General features: G+C 38.8%; 1 protein-coding gene across 3 annotated transcripts in view; it reads left to right on the top strand.

The window, feature by feature from the left end:
• The window catches only part of plekhg4 (pleckstrin homology domain containing, family G (with RhoGef domain) member 4), a 211,178-nt gene that overhangs the window by 112,345 nt on the left and 81,419 nt on the right, over positions 1–17,414 (top strand). For all 3 annotated transcript variants that reach the window (XM_067997802.1, XM_067997803.1, XM_067997804.1), the window contains exon 10: positions 2,917–3,065. In XM_067997802.1, coding sequence (XP_067853903.1) covers positions 2,917–3,065 — 149 coding nt within the window. The remainder of the gene's footprint in view (positions 1–2,916; positions 3,066–17,414) is intronic.

Raw genomic sequence — 17,414 nt, forward strand, 5'->3', positions numbered from 1 at the left:
TCTTTTTTTATTTGTTCATGGGATGTGGGTGTCGCTGGCGAGGCCAGCATTTATTGCCCATCCTTAATTGCCCTTGAGAAGGTGGTGAGCCGCCGCCTTGAACCGCTGCAGTCCGTGTGGTGAAGGTTCTCCCACAGTACTGCTAGGAAGGGAGTTCCAGGATTTTGACCCATGGACGATGAAGGAACGGCGATATATTTCCAAGTCGGGATGGTGTGTGACTTGGAGAGGAACGTGCAGGTGGTGTTGTTCCCATGTGCCTGCTGCCCTTGTCCTTCTAGGTGGTAGAAGTCGTGGGTTTGTGAGATGCTGTCGAAGAAGCCTTGGCGAGTTGCTGCAGTGCATCCTGTGGATGGTACACACTGCAGCCACGGTGTACCAGTGGTGAAGGGAGTGAATGTTTAGGGTGGTCGATGGGGTGCCATTCAAGCGGGCTGCTTTGTCCTGGATGGTGTCGAGCTTCTTGAGTGTTGTTGGAGCTGCACTCATCCAGGCAAGTGGAGAGTATTCCATCACACTCCTGACTTGTGCCTTGTGGGGAGTCAGGAGGTGAGTCACTCACCACAGAATACCCAGCCTCTGACCTGCTCTTGTAGCCACAGTATTTATATGGCTGGTCCAGTTAAGTTTCTGGTCAATGGTGACCCCCAGGATGTTGATGGTGGGGGATTCGGCGATGGTAATGCCATTGAATGTCAAGGGGAGGTGGTTAGATACTCTCTTGTTGGAGATGGTCATTGCCTGGCACTTGTCTGGTGCGAATGTTACTTGCCACTGTGAGATTACTAATTAACCCTATCTCGTTACATAATACAGGATATAAAATAGCCTGTTCCCTGGTTGGTTCCATGACCTATTGCTCCAGGGAACCATCTCGAATACATTCCATGCACTCGTCTTCCAAACTACCTTTGCCAATTTGATTTGCCCAGTCTATTTGCAGATTAAAGTCCCCCATGATGACTGCATTTCCTTTGTTACAAGCTCCCATTATTTCATGATTAATACTCTGTCCAACGGTATTGCTACTATTAGGGGGCCTATAAACTACTCCCACCAGCGTTTTCTGCCCCTTGTTATTTCTAATTTCCACCCATATTGATTCTACTTCATGATCTTTTGAACCAAGATCCTTTCTCACCACTGTCCTTATGTCATCCTTTATTATTAGGGCTACACCCCTTCCTTTTCCATTCTGCCTGTCTTTTCTAAATGTCATGTACTCTGGGAATATTTAGTTCCCAACCTTGGTCATTTTGCAACCATGTCTCTGTCATGGCTATTAGGTCAAAGTTATGTTACAGCTGTACAGAGCTCTGGTTAGACCCCATCTGGAGTACTGCATTCTGTTCTGGGCACTGTGTCTCAGGAAGGATATGTTGGCCTTGGAGGGGGGTGCAGCGCAGATTCACCAGAATGATACCGGGGTTAAAAGGGTTAAATTATGAGGACAGGTTGCATTTACTCGGCTTGTATTCCCTTGAGTATAGAAGATTAAGGGGTGATATAATTGAGCTGTTTAAGATGATTAAAGCATTTGATATTGCAGATAGAGAAACTATTTTCTCTGGCGGGAGAGTCCAGAACAAGGGGGCATAACCATAAAATTAGAGCTTGGTCACTCGGGTGATGTCAGAAAGCACTTCTTCGCACAAAGGGTAGTGGCAATCTGGAACTCTCCCTCGCAAAAAGCTGTTGAGGCTAGGTCAATTGAAAATTTCAAAACTAAGATTGATAGATTTTGTTGGGCAAGGATATTAAGGGTTATGGAACCAAGGCGGATAGATGGAGTTAAAATGCAGATCAGCCATGATCTAATTGAATGGCGGAACAGGCTCGAGAGGCTGAATGGCTTACTCCTGTTCCTGTTCCTATTCCCTGCAGGCACCTTACTCCCTGCTATTTCCTGGGAAGGCTTCTGGAGTTCCATAGCAAACCATCAATGCTTCACTGGCTACACATGCTTGAAATCCTGCCCCCAGATGCTCCCATCCTGTTGTAAATGATGTATCCAGGAAGGCCAGAAGAACATTTAAATGTGCTGACTCTACATTATCATGTATAGTAAGCTTTTTTTATGGGAAGGGGCATGTAGCACCTAATGAGCAGCAGTCGTGGCAATGTAATGCTGGGATTGTATTATCAGCGCCAATGTTTCTCTTATGACTTCTCCAATAGAAAGCAAGTACTAGGGAAAATGGGTCAAAATAGACAGATTCATTGATTGTAGGTACGTTTTCTGCCTCGGTTTATACTCTACTTGCCTATCTGAGAACAGTAGCTACAGAATGGTTTCCAAGCTGGCAATATATTGTTTATGCTTCCTTGATGTGAATCAAATTTTCGGGGCCTAGGGGAGAGTTGTGCCCATGCATAGCTATCCACTACTAGCCATTTAACTTTAAATATTTTGGAAGCATGGTGGGATCTCTTGAGCCTTAAGTCAGTTTGGCACCACTCTAGTTATACTGTGTACAGTGCCAAACCTAATTGACATGAGAGTGCCTTTCCAGAGGGTTTTCTTTGGCTTCATTCCAGAACCAGGTTGATACCAAACTCTGGAGTTGTGCTGTCACTTTTGTGCCGATGTGAAGTGAGCAAAAGAGATAGTATAACTGCATCCTTTTCTTTCTAAGAGGATGTACTTTATTACAAAGTCTAGAATGCGTTTCTCCCAAACTAAATTAATTTTAAAGTGTTGATTTTACTACTACTGGTAATGGAAAGAAATTTTGCTGTTCGCTTAAATGCAAATGACTCCGTTGATTCTCCCAATGACAGGAGATCTGACTATATGTGGTAGTTGGTATGATGATGACACTAACATTGATCAGTGTTCTGTATATTAAATGGCAATATTGTGCAACCTGTAGTATACTTGTAAGAATAACACACATCATTTAACCTTATTTCCAGGAAGCCAGTGTTCATTTGCAGCAGTATAGACACCTAATGAAGAATGTTCTGGAAGATGTTAGATTGGTTAGACTGCAGCTTGAAGGAGGAGCTATCCTGGCCAGACTGAGAAAAGAGGAATCATTTGTCACTGGAACAGGAGTGTACAGGTAAATTCAATGATGTCTTTTATGAGATAATTTCAGTCCAATTCAGTGATCCATTTTAGATCACAAATCCGGTTGCACTTTATCTGGTAATGTTCACAGCTTTTGCATTATGTATTATGTATAAATTATGTAGGACTTGGGCTGTATTGGAGACCTTTCATTCAGTTGGAGTTGTGCATTGATAGGTGAACTCTACAGCTAAATTACAGAGAATATTGTGTAGATTTGGGGCCAAGTTAATTAAATCACTTGCCTACAACATAGGGAGGTGCCTAGAGAACTAATTAGGAGAAACTGGCTATTTAACTCAAGGTGTCAATCCTGACCAGATTGGTGAGGTGGAAGACCTCTCTGTCCCCTGCCTGTAAGGGTACTACATGCAATGAATTTGGGCATCCTCAATCCAATTATTGCAGAGGCCACAACAAAAAACTGCCTTTAATTTGGCACTAAATAGGCAATCTCACTTAGGCCATGGGGTGTCTGTGGGGTAAATGGAAAAAGGTCATACTGGTGCTGGAAGGACTGCTTTTCTGAGGATAGCATGGTTGCAGCAGTGTAGAGGAAGCTATACTCTGGATGAAACTCTGTTATGTCTCATTCGGAAAGTTTGTTGGCACCGGGCATCCAACAGTGGAAAGAAAGAAAGAACTTGCAATTATATAGCAACTTTCATGGCCTCAGGACATTGCAAAGTGCTTCACAGCCGAAGAATTATTTTTGAATTAGTCACTGTTGTAATATAGGAAGAAAGGTTCCATTCCTTGACCTTGAAATCCAAAAAAACTTTACCCCATTTTGTTTATTAAGGGATGGTTTTGCTTTGGCATTTCTGGCGTGCAACTGTGCTTGCTGGGAGTGCACATCAGGAGATTGTGCATTCCCATCCTGTGATTTTTTTTTTCCCCATCTGTAGTGGATAGAAAATCAAGAGCTTGGGTGTGCAATCTAGTGAGGGAGCTCCATGGAAAAACACTGAGTTGGGGTGCACAATTTTCATGCATGTGCTTCCAGTAATAGCAGTTCTGTACTGAGAGTACTGAAGTGGAAAATCTCTCCTTAATCTGTTCTCTCATCGTATTAAAACTTAACAGTGATAGTTACTTAAAAAGGAAACATTAAACTCTGCTTGTAAACAGTCAGCAAAAGAAACGCTGCATCTTTAGTATTACCTGTATACTCAAATACAAGATGACTGACTTACAAGAGAACCTCATTAAATTACACCCAAATTTCTATAAAATAAGGATCATATCACAAAGCTATCTACTAACCTGTTCAGTTTTGTGTCAGCTGCCATCCATAAACAACATTTTCTCTTTTCCCTCTCACTTCAACCAGCATGTTCATGTCAAGCCATTGTTCCACTCCTCTATTGCTGTTGTATTTAAATAAACTCTACCTCCCAACTTCAGTGCTGGTTCTGACTGCTCATCTTAAATCTCCTTTCCCAATAAAACATTTTGCTGAGCTATCTCCAAGTTTAAATCAGCAGTGGAAATCTGGACTGAAGGAGGGAGTGAAAATTGCTATTTAAATATAACCAAGTGAACCAGCGCAACAGTTGATGGAAATGCAGAGATATGATGGTGCTGAGTCTACCATCTCATGGGAAGGAAACCTAAGGGAGGATGTGACCAGTGTATAAGATGAATCCCTGCTGCCCCCTCACTTTTAGCTTCAACAGAAGCATTAATTTCTCTTCTAATATTCAAGTATGAACAATATACAGTGGATATCATGCAGGGAACCCCTTGCCTCATGTCATTTAAGCTCCACCCTTTCATTAAAATTTTATAAAATAAAATAATGTACAGAAAACTCCTCTTTGGAGCTCTGTGGCTACATTAAGAAAAATAATAAAGAGAAAACTGAGGATTGATAGCAGGATAATGAGACATCAGTCATAGTAGCTATAACTATTTTAGAATTTATCTCTTGCTGTTTTTGTCCCCTTTCCTTTTTGTTATACATCTAAATGTCTGTGCACCACAAAGAATCTTACTGCCTACATTTGGCTATAAATTTTAAAAAGCTGGAGATTGGGAGAGCTAATCTGATGGTTCAGTCCCCACCTTCCTCCAGGAAATGTACTACTTTGGGACAATTATCCATTTACCTAGAGGGTGATGAAGGGGGAAACATGACAGTTCTAGTATTCCTCACATTGGGAAATACCTGAAATGGCATGAGAAATTTTTAAGTAAAGCAACAAGGAAAAGTTTGAGATACTCAAACAAATCTCCTCTCTATATGGTCAATAGTGTAGGAAAAAAATTCTGAACCGTTTTTAAGTGGTCAAAAAACTGATAAATGGCAAATACTAAGTTTTCCAGCATGAGAGGTGACAGAGATCTGCTGCCACCAAGAAGAAGAAAAGAATTAGGGTGTGGTCCAGAACGTCTATAAAGTGAAGTGGGGAATAATCACTTTCCTGTGTAAGGTGTGAATTTCTTATAGGGACAGGACGGGGAGCTATTTAAAGGGATCGATAGTGTACATGCACGTTTTATTCTCCTGTGGGATGATGGCACAAACAAATTTATTGGGACTGAGGAAGACTGCATTTACCTGAGATCGCCTTAACATTTCATTGCATGAAGTTGTTCATCCCTGTGCTAAATTATGGATCTTTATCCAACAGAAATGACTTCTCGTATTTGTATTTCTACATGATGGTGTGCATGTATTATTACAGTGATAAACAAATAGACTTAATATTTGATATAAATGTGTTTGGTTGTTTGAAGCTATTTTGAAAATTGAAATCTTATGTTTTGATTTTGTAATATGCTTAATAAAAAAAGAACTGAAGCTGGACTGTCGCCCTGAAATTCCACAGCGCTCTCTGGGACTCCCAGCATAACTTCAGTGAGAGACTGGCAGAAACTCCAGAGATATGTAAGCGGCTGAAAATGGCTGAAGTTATGGCAGGAGACCAAGAGAACCATCACAAAATTTCAGAGCCTGTGTGTGGTCGCTTTATAAGAGAATCAAAAAGGGAATGCCTTGCTACAATAGACAAAAATCTCCGGGGAGGGAAGGTGTCCCTCGTGGATTATATGGCTTACCTATGGCATGTCACTTTTTGTCCAAGATAGATAACACAGAGAGTTCATTTGTAATTCCATTGGTTATTTTTCTCAAGTGTAAAGCTACATACTTGCATATTTCTGCAACGTGATGATTTGTGCACACATGGATGAATCACTTATGGAATACACCTGATCATGGTTGTAAATAAGGATTGTAAGGATGACTTATTTTGGAGTTTTGTGTGATTATCTTTGGGGCTTGGAGATATTTCACAGTTTTATATTCTTGGAAGGTTAACTGTGATGGTTGGTTTACATGTCTGAGTGAATTGTACATGGTATGTGGATGGAACAGGTTTGATCGGTTGAATGACTTTTCCTCTTTCCTTACTTTGTTCTTATCTTGTCATAAGTCAGGTGCTGCTCCTTCATTTTCGGGGAGGGGATAGGGAAAGTAAATATATTGTGTAAAGTATTAGCGAGATTACTTTAATTATCAGAGGGTTGGGTGGTCAGTCTCCTCCTCTTCCCTTCCCTCTGCCCATCATTGTCTGTAGAAAAAATGGCACCAGCAGTGTGAAACCACATGTGAATAATATAACCTATAAATCATGATTTACATTCATCCAACACTGCCAAATACCAGTTGATCAGTAATATGAAATAGAAATTTTGTGTGCTGTATAAGATCATCAATACTATAGTACCATAATTAGGCTAAAGGCAACATCAACTTTTGAATCAAGCTCAATTTTGTTCAAAAATCGTTCAAATTTGCAAACTTGAAAATGAAATAAATGCTTTTTTAAAAAAGGATCTATTTAGAGGACGTAGAGGACACAAGATAAACGTAGCTAGAGCTACTCTGAAACTTCTGGTATTCTAATGTTTGATCAGCTGCACTTTGAGTTGTTTTAACAAGTTTTGTTACCTGATTCCCAAATAAAATTATATGGGTAGGTTGTTCGTAAAGTACACCTCCAGTTTTTATCAGTATTCCAGTTTTCATCATTTGTTACAGATGGACTGTTTTCAACTAACTTTTTATGTTTCATCATACAAGACAAAAAGCTGTTTCAGTTTAACTAAACTCAGTAATCAAGTTTAATGGCACTTATTTCTTTGTCAAAGTGTGTATTGGCAGTCTTTGTGGTATAAACATGTTTATTTGAGACAGATCACAACATCTGTGGAAGTGACAAATAACTAAAATTCCTGTGAACAGTTTGTAGAACAATTTCCTTTTGTCATTGTCTGGAAGATTTGAAACATACCAGTGAAAATGAATCATCAAAGTAGACATAAAAAGCGTGGTACAGAACAAATCCAGGAAGTGTTTGATTCTGTGGAAATGAGTGTGTTTTTGCCTTGTTTTTAGTTAATATTTTTTAGCTTGCGTACCAGAAGAAAAACTGGTTTATGAACAGTTCCTTTATTTATTTTTTTAAATGTTTCCATTTGATTGACTTTATTTTCAACAACAACAACTTGCCTTTAATGTAGTAAAATGACCCAAGGCACTGCACAGAAGCGTTATTCAGTAATCCAAAAAGTAAATAAGATTGCCTCCATTGTGGTGTAAAGTTTAAGGAATTAATGAGAACCATAGTTAATCGTAGGCAATTTTTTCCCCTTTGTTTTCCTGCCTAGTCCATAATCATGTGCTTCCAGAACTAGTTTTGTCTAGTATGCTATTCTACTTAATACTTTGTTTTCTTAGTTCCCGTTTTGGGCAGACAGTGGGAGTTATAATACATGGATGCAGTGTAAACTTGCACTTTATTCACTGATTTAAAATAGAATAATTCTCTCATGTTAATGAAGTAATGGGTTGATAAATAGTGGCCCATGTGGCAGTACTTAGTCTCATAAACAGTTTATTTCATTCAGTAACACATCCCAGATGGTTAGAGGGGGAAAGAAATTCTTGGGAGACTAATTTCTTTGTTTAAAGTAATACCTTGATTTCATATTGGAGAAATAATTTTCAAAATAATTGTTGACCTTTTTATAAAAACATCAAACATTGCACCGCCATGCTTTCCTGGGGTCGGTGGCTCCCAGATCAGCTCTCAGGCCAGCCCAAAGCTGTGGCTCCTATTAGTTTTGGTGGAGCCATTCTGCCATCCAGTGATGGCACTGGATGGTCTAGTAGTGAAGAGACAATTCAGGCAATAAATCGCAATATTTTTAAATAAAATGAAAGAACTTTTCTATAAGTATATATTTTTCTAAATTAAATGGAGTGTCACTGAACAAAAAGTACTCCCTCTGTATTTTCCTTCTCCATTAAATAAGTAACTGAAAAAAATCCGTCCTGTCTTGTTACCTTTCTTTACACTTTCTCTCAATTGGTCCAGTGGGATGGTCTGCATCTCAAACCTCTCCACAATCTCTATGAATGTTAACCTTAGATTTCTAAATGAAAGCCCAGCAGTCTTCTGCTAGAAATGCATAGGTCTTCTTTAACTTAATGAATGTGCCCCAAGTGGTTTGAATTTCAACTTGCCTTCAACGAGCTTTATTCCAAAATCTCTTTCAAAAATGTTTTTATCAAAGCATTTTTAACTTTTGTGGCTAAGGGAAAGGGGAAAATCTTAGTGTTGAAGTAAATTTTAATCAGGAGAATGCCATAGCAATGCTGATCATTTTTATTACTTTGTTCAATAGAATTTAAAATTGGGTGGTTTCTATTAAAAGGCAGCCGATCTGCAACACCAGTTTTATGGCTGGGCAGCAAGTTGAAAATCTACCCCATTGTCAGTGATGCAATCTAATTCATTCTATGGGTGATTCATTTTTAATTGTTAAAGATGTTCTTAAATTAGAATTAAGACATGAGGGAGTTAGTGTTTGCAATATTTTTTTAAAGCACAATAATATCTGCTTCATATTTTACATTTACAAAATGTTCTATCTTGAATGCCTAACTTAGATCTTGTCTCTTTCTCTTCTGTTTGCTTTTATTTTAATGACAAGTACCACCATTATAATTCATACTGGTGAATTCTGATTTTAAGCTGTAGTTCAGTGAAATATCACGTCTCTGGACAGTGAAACTCTATTAATCACCAAGGACTAAAATGGATCCTGTTACAGGTGTTTTAACCTAACCAGTTTTAAGGTTACACTTGTGTAGGTCACAAATACAGGAACTATTTATCAAATATGTGATACTAATAATAAAACTAGCGTATATGCATTTAAGGGGAAGCTAGATAAGTACATGCGGGAGAAAGGAATAGAAGGATATGATAGAGTGAGATAAAATAAGATGAGAAGAGGCTCAATTGGAGCATAAACACCGGCATAGACCTGTTGGGCTGAATGGCCTGTTTCTGTGCTGTAAATGCTATGTAAAACTATGTAAACTTGGGTTTTTTTGCACTTAAAGTGAAAATAAAATTTAACTTCCATCTTATCAGAATTGAAATATTCAGTCAGTTCATTAGTATGGTTAAAGTTTCATTTTTTAGTTCGGAAATTATATATGAAGATCTGTTTTTCGTAGTTTATGAACGTTGCAGTATTTTAGGATATTTTAGGAATGCTGACCACAATACAATGACATCTTGTCACCAGACTCTGGATCAGTCCCTTTCTCAATAACTGTTGTGTTGCAGTACTCTTTTGTTAAATAATGTGATTTAACTTTATATTCTCAACAGGATGTTACATTAAACCTGGGATTGCCTGTTGCATACAAACACTATTTGCTAAGTGTTTGGAAGAAGTAATTTGAGTATTTAATCACAAAAATAACAGATTTCTTCATAAATTGAGAATCTGCCAATAATAGTCTGTTTATTTCATTTGTTTTTCATTTTAGCATCATGTGCCAAAGTAATCTGCCAAAAATGTTGTTAGTTAGAAGTCAAAGGTGCAGATTGACGTCGAGATAAGTTGAAAGCATTGTGTAAATGAATCGTAGAAGGACTAATTATTCTAAAAAGAGCTGATTGATTAAATTTGCTAAATAAACATCTTGTACCAGAGAAGTAGGAATTCTGGTTCTTTCTATTTTGGCGATCTTGAGGGAGTTCCTAATCTCAATTTGGCTGACTGGGGAGGTGCAGAACTGAGGTGAGTTGATTCTTCAAAGTAGACTGACAGCAAGTCTACGAAAATCACACTTGTATACGTCCTGCTAGCTGGTGCAGTAGACACTGGTAGAAATCTGGGAGCACCTGCCCATCTTAAAAGCTGGGACATGGTGAATAATATGATGAGGATCTAAGAAAGATAACTTATAGAACTGGAGATTATTTAAAAAAAATCATTATTTAATCCTTCCACGTCTTTTATGTCGATAGGGTTTGAAATTAAAGGGAACCTGTGTAGAAATGACTTATACAGCTCAGCTTCAGGAAATTTAAACTTCTCTCTGAAAAATAAATGTACAGCAAAAAAAGAAATTTTGGTGCTTCAACTCCCATTTTTTTCTGTTGTTAGCTCATAGCTAAAAAGCCTGAGGGATCATAGGAACAGGAGTAGGCCATTCAGCCCCTAGAGCCTGTTCCGCTATTCATTTAGATCATGGCTGATCTGTATCTTAACTTCATTTAGCCGCCTTGGTTCCATAACCCTTAATAACCTTGCCTAACAAAAGTCTATCAATCTCAGTTTTGAAATTTTCAATTGACCTAGCCTCAACAGCTTTTTGGAAGGGGGAGAGTTCCATATTTCCATTTCCCTTTGAGTGAAGAAGTGCTTCCAGACATCACTCCTGAACGGCCTAGTTCTATTTTTAAGGTTATGCCCCCTTGTTCTGGACTTGTCCACTGGAGGAAATAGTTTCTCCCTATCTACCTTATCAAATCCTTTAATTATCTTAAACGCCTCAATTAGATCCCCCCTTAATATTCTACACTCAAGGGATTACAAGCCTAATCAATGCAACCTGTCCTCATAATTTTACCCTTTTAGCATTTAAGGAGTTTTTCAGATTTTAATAACATCTGCAGTGCTCTTGGAACATAGGAACAGGAGTAGGCCATTCAGCCCCTCGAGCCCGCTCCGCCATTTGATAAGATCATGGCTGACCTATGATCTAACTCCATATACCTGCCTTTGGCCCATATCCCTTAATACCTTTGGTTGGCAAAAAGCTATCTATCTCAGATCTAAATTTAGCAATTGAGCTAGTATCAATAGCTGTTTGCGGAAGAGAGTTCCAAACTTCTACCACCCTTTGTAGAAGTGTTTTCCAATCTCACTCCTGAAAGGTCTGGCTCTAATTTTTAGACTGTGCACCCTAGTCCTAGAATCCCCAACCAGCAGAAATAGTTTCTCTCTATCCACCCTATCTGTTCCCCTTAGTATCTTATAAACTTCGATCAGATCACCCCTTAACCTTCTAAACTCCAGAGAATACAACCCCAATTTGTGTAATCTCTCCTCGTAACTTAACCCTTGAAGTCCAGGTATCATTCTAGTAAATCTATGCTGCACTCCCTCCAAGGCCAATATGTCCTTCTGAAGTTGCGGTGCCCAGAACTGCGCTCAGTCCTCCAGGTGCGGTCTAACCAGGGTTTTGTATAGCTGCAGCGTAACTTCTACCCCTTTTACTCTAGTGCTCTAGATATAAATGCCAGCATTCCATTAGCCTTATTGATTATTTTCTGCACCTGTTCATGACGCTTCAATGATCTATGTACCTGAACGCCTAAGTCCCTTTGGGCATCCACTGTTTTTAACTTTTTACCATTTAGAAAGTACCCTGTTCTATCATTTTTTTGGTCCAAAGTGGATGATCTCACATTTGCCTACATTGAATTCCATTTGCCACAGTTTTGCCCATTCACCTAATCTATCAATATCCTTTTGTAATTTTATGTTTTCATCTACACTGCTTACAATGCCACCAATCTTTGTGTCATCAGCAAACTTAGATTTGAGACTTTCTATGCCTTCATCTAAGTCGTTAATAAATATTGTGAATAATTGAGGCCCCAAGACAGATCCCTGCGGGACTCCACTAGTCACATCCTGCCAATGTGAGTCCCTACCCATTATCCCTACTCTCTGTCACCTTTCGCTCAGCCAACTTCCTAACCAAGTCTGTACTTTTCCCTCGATTCCATGGGCTTCTATCTTAGCTAACAGTCTCTTATGTGGGACTTTATCAAATGCCTTCTGGAAGTCCATATAAATAACATCCATTGACATTCCCCTGTCCACTACTTTAGTCACCTCTTCAAAAAATTCAATCAGGTTTGTCAGGCACGACCTAGCTTTCACAAATCCATGCTGGCTCTCTCTGATTAACTGAAAATTGTCGAGGTGTTCAGTCACCCTATCCTTAATTATAGACTCCAGCATTTTCCCCACAACAAATGTTAGGCTAATTGGTCTATAATTCCCCGGTTTCCCCCTCTCTCCTTTCTTAAAAAGTGGAGTGACATGTGCAATTTTCCAATCTAGAGGGACAGTTCCTGAATCTAGAGAACTTTGAAAGTTTATAGTTAGGGCATCTGCAACGTGCTCACCTACTTCCTTTAAAACCCTGGGATGGAAGCCATCTGGTCCTGGGGATTTGTCACTCTTTAGTGCTATTATTTTCTTCATTATTGTTGTTTTACTTATGTTAATTTTATTGAGTGTTTGTCCCCGATTCAATATTAGTTTTCTTGGGATTTCCGGCATGGTATCCTCTTTTTCTACTGAAAATACTGGCGCAAAGTAATTATTCAACATGTCCGCCATTTCCCGATTGTCAATGACAATATCCCCACTTTCAGTTTTTAAGGGGCCAACACTGCTTCTGTCCACCCTCTTTTTCCTAATATAACTATGAAAGTTCTTTGTATTGGTTTTGATATTCCTTGCAAGTTTCTTTTCATCCTCTCTTTTTGTTGCTCTTACTATCTGTTTTGTGACCCTTTGTTGATCTTTGTATCTTTCCCATTTGCCAGGATCTGTGCCATTTTTTGCCTTTTTGTATGCCCTTTCTTTATGTCTTATACTGTCCCTTACCTCTTTAGTTGTCCATGGCTGTTTTTTTTGGCAAGTAGAGTTCTTGCCCCTCGGGTATAAACCAGTTCTGTATCACGTTAAATGTTTCTTTAAACATTTCCCACTGATCATCAGTCATTTTACCCATTAACAGATTTGCCCAGTTTACTGTGGACAGTCTCTGTCTCACCCCATTGAAGTCGACCGTATCCAGGTCTAGAACCTAACAGCTGATTCACTTTTTTCCCTTTCAAACACTACCTTGAACTCAATCATGTTATGATCGCTATTGGTTAGATGTTCACGCACAGTCAAGCTGTTAACTAAATCTGGTTCATTACTCATTACTAAATCTAGTATGGCTTGCCCCCTTGTTGCCTCTAGGACATACTGCTGTAGAAAACTATACCGGACACACTCAAGAAATTCACTGCCTTTCCGACAGTTGCTAGTCTGCTTTTCCCAATCTATGTGAAGGTTAAAGTCCCCTATTAAGACCGCTATGCTTTGTTACACGCTTGTCTAATCTCTGCATTTATACAATCTAGCACTTCAGAGCTGCTGCCAGGGGTCCTATACACAGCTCCCACTATAGTCTTGGATCCTTTCCTATTTCTAAATTCAACCCATAAGGTCTCTTTTGGCTGTTTACCTCTCGTTATATCCTCCTTTATCATTGAAGTGATTTCATCTCTAATCACTAAGGCTACTCCTCCCCCTCTTCCATTTTCCCTATCTCTCCTGTAGACCTTCCAACCTGGTATATTTAGTTCCCAATCCTGACCATCCTGCAGCCATGTCTCAGTAATAGCTATCATGTCATACCCTCCAATTTGAATTTGTGCTTTAGTTCATTTAATTTATTCCTTCTACTCCGTACGTTTGTATATGGAACTCTTAGTTGGGCCACGCACCCTAGCCTGTCCTTCAGCTTTGATGCTGGATTAATTGCTTTACACCTTCTAGTTTTCACATTATCTGTAGTGCCTAAAGTACGCTCTGTTTCTGCTGCTCTACGCTTTTCCCTTTCACTTGTTCTTGAACAACTATTTGTACTGTTTGTATTGTAAATTTCCCCTGGGTCCTCCCCTCTCTTGCTGCTTTCAACTTTACTCTTTTCTGACTCCCCTCTATGATTGGATATGCAGTTATTCACAGAAGACGTGCAATAGTAATTTTCACTGTTACCTGTTAAGCATGTTTTTATCACCCATCTCTACCTGACATGGCAGACTGGAAATACCCTAACTTTTTTAAGGTTCTCCATGTCAAAAATAATTATGTGTGGTAATTACCCAGCAGGAATAAAATGGTTTGAGAAACAGAACATAACTGTACCCATTACTGTCTAAGTTACATGCTACAATGGAATCTCCCTATGCCATTCTCTAATGTAGGGCCCCTTCATGCAAGCCTGTCAACTGAATTCTATAATAGAGGGGGCGGGGCGGATGGTAACTTCATACTGTGATGCAGGGTAAGTATGTATCATTCTTTTACTTAACTGTGAAGTTCCACTTTAAGGTACTTATTTGATAGTGAAGTTGGCAAACACTCCAATTTGATTACTACTACATGCACTGAAGGTTTTTTTTTGTTCCAGCATACTGCTGGATGAGGCATCTGTTTTGGGGAAAACCGATGACAGGCACATCGCTCCAGCTGTGTAACTTGGAACCAGTGAGGAGCCACCCATGACTCACTGAAACAGTCTGATTTAGAGGGTTGTGGCGAGTTGCAAAAAGGATGGGAAAAATAAATGTCAAGTTCTTCCCACTCAAATACTACTGTTTTGGATTCAAGCCAAACTTTGTCTACTCTACTGATTAGTAATTTACTACTTTTGATGTATGTATTATTTTCGACACCAACTGGTATATTTTGTTACTCAGAATTAAAACTGCTAAGTATTAATGTAGTGCAATGCTTGAAAATAACCTCCTTCACTTATTGAATTCTTAGCTCTATTCCTGCAATAAAATAGTTTTATTCAAAATGCAGGAAAAACAGGTCTGTTTTCTCCTGCCAGCTAGCATATTACCTTATTGGTTTGGATTTAAGTTGTAAAGGAGAGTGTTGGATAAAAGCTGCAAATGAGCCTTGTGTTCCAGTATGAAATGTAGTATTTTTATTTTCCAGAACAGCCATCAGCTTACAATAGTGTCTGATTAGTGCCAATATAAGATGTGTTCACAAACAGTGCCTGTAAAGGGTCTTTGACAGCAAACACTGAGATAGACTGAGGAGCTATTGTAAACTGCAGCATGGCCTAAAATGGCAGCTGTTGGGTGTTCTGAATCTATATGGGCAGAAAGGTTCCACAGCAGAAATATGACCAGAGCCCAGATGCCTGGAGTAGTATCTGTGAAGAAATAAATGATACTGACAGCTGTTCAGGTCAGGTTTTAAGAAATGAACTGCTGGTCAGTAGGTACAAAAGAAAAAATGTAAAAATATGTTCATTATTTTCAAAGCACCTATAATAGCAAATGTGTATTATTATTCATTATTACCAAGTTTCACTGCAGTGTGCTATGCTAGCTTTTCTCATTTCTCAGCTTATGACTGTTCATCCATGTTAATGTCTATATTTTGAACATTGGCAAGACTTTCCAGGCAAGATGCCACAAATAAACACTTGTGCCACAGCTGAATACAGAGATTCACATGTGACTTGCACACTGGAGACTGCAGCTCATGAGTCAGTGAGTCATGTAAAGCTGAGTGTGAAGGATAGTCAGCACATTGTGTAGGTGGACTACTTTAAATGTATTTATTTTAAGAAGTTAACAATGTCAGGCTATGTAGATGATATTTAGTAGATTTTAAAAAATGGAGTCCAGGATGATTCGGACTGAAAAGTAAGAATGATTCAGTCTTACTTTTCAGTTTGTACCAGTGTTGGAAATGTTTTCAGATTTTGTCTTTTTTGTGATATTCTGGCAATGAGTGCATTAATACCTCACTAAACAATATACCTTCAATGCATTTTACTGCAATTGATTATCGAGTCACTGGTTCCATTGAAATTATCAACAATGACTAAGAACACTGCTTGTAGAACTTTTGAGTTTCTTCCAAAAATGAAATATGAGAACGCCACAGTAAAAAAATCTCTGCTGCCCTCTATCAGTGTGTCATCTGCATAAGTGATTTTTTCCCCCTTAAAATATATTAAATAATTTGTTTATATGTCCTGAGGCACACCCTGTGATCTGAATATTTAACTTTAATGATAGAAATTTTTAAGTAACTAAATTAACATGAATAATTCTAAGGCTGTAAAATAAATAAGGCTTTACTTTAATGACGTGGATTGGGTTGAATTGGAACAAAATAACAAAGCTTGTTTCATAGTTTTTGGTGCTTTATATTTTATTTTCTCTTCCCCTCTTCTGACTTTCCATGCGCTACACTCCAGCTCTGGTTGAAAAGATGGCTGGATTACTATTCCCACAATTCTGCTAAAAGCACCCTACTGTTGTCCTTATGACAACTCATTTAAGCAGTTCAATGTATCCGGTCCTGTAACTTTCCTCCTTCCCCATGGGAAAGTACCATTGCTCTATTTAGTACCTCCCTCAGACAGCACACCCAAGACCTTCAATTCTTAGCATGAAGAACTGGCACAAATTGAAGCCTTAGGTATCTGTGGTACAGTCTGTTGCTTCAAATTACCAAATTATTCTATTTTATGCTTCTTGTTCTGCAGTATTTCTAAATCAAAACCAGTACTTGATTTCTGTGAATTTTAATTCCATTTCAACCCGCTCAATAATATGCTTTGCTTTGTTTATTTCTGACCGGTGTAATTTAGCAATTTTCTGCGCCCTAGTCTTGAAATTAAATAATCTTTCTCATTTCACTTTTCTGTCCTATTGTTGGTTGTTTTACTTTTTGATGCAGACCATCCCTTATGCTGCTGTGAAACTAGCAGTTTGGCACTAAATTTCACACCAGTTCCAGCATCCATTAGGGAGTATTAACAACAGGGCGTTTTGATTCTGCTAGAATCGATATCCCTGTTTTCCTTCCCATCAAGATCTCCAAAAAAAAAGAGGATGTGAATGCACTTTCAGCATTTGTCAGCTCTGGTACAGCAGCTGATGCTGATAGAACATGAATGAAGTCTGCCCAACCTCCTTATCAATGCAACTGCTGCCCCTTTGGGACTCATTGGCTGACATCAGCAACGGGATGATGTGTGTGAACCTGAAAAACACAAGTTCCCTCTGTTTCTTGAGCACTGCTGCACATGCAAGTGCCAAATATAACAAGGTGAATGCTGGGAAACTAGTGCTGTTTATTTCACTCAAATGGCAGCAGTGTTGTTAGTCTCTTGGAGTACAGCAGTTTGATT

The sequence above is a fragment of the Heptranchias perlo genome, chromosome 16, assembly GCF_035084215.1.
Source record: "Heptranchias perlo isolate sHepPer1 chromosome 16, sHepPer1.hap1, whole genome shotgun sequence".
In the NCBI taxonomy this organism is placed as follows: domain Eukaryota; kingdom Metazoa; phylum Chordata; class Chondrichthyes; order Hexanchiformes; family Hexanchidae; genus Heptranchias; species Heptranchias perlo.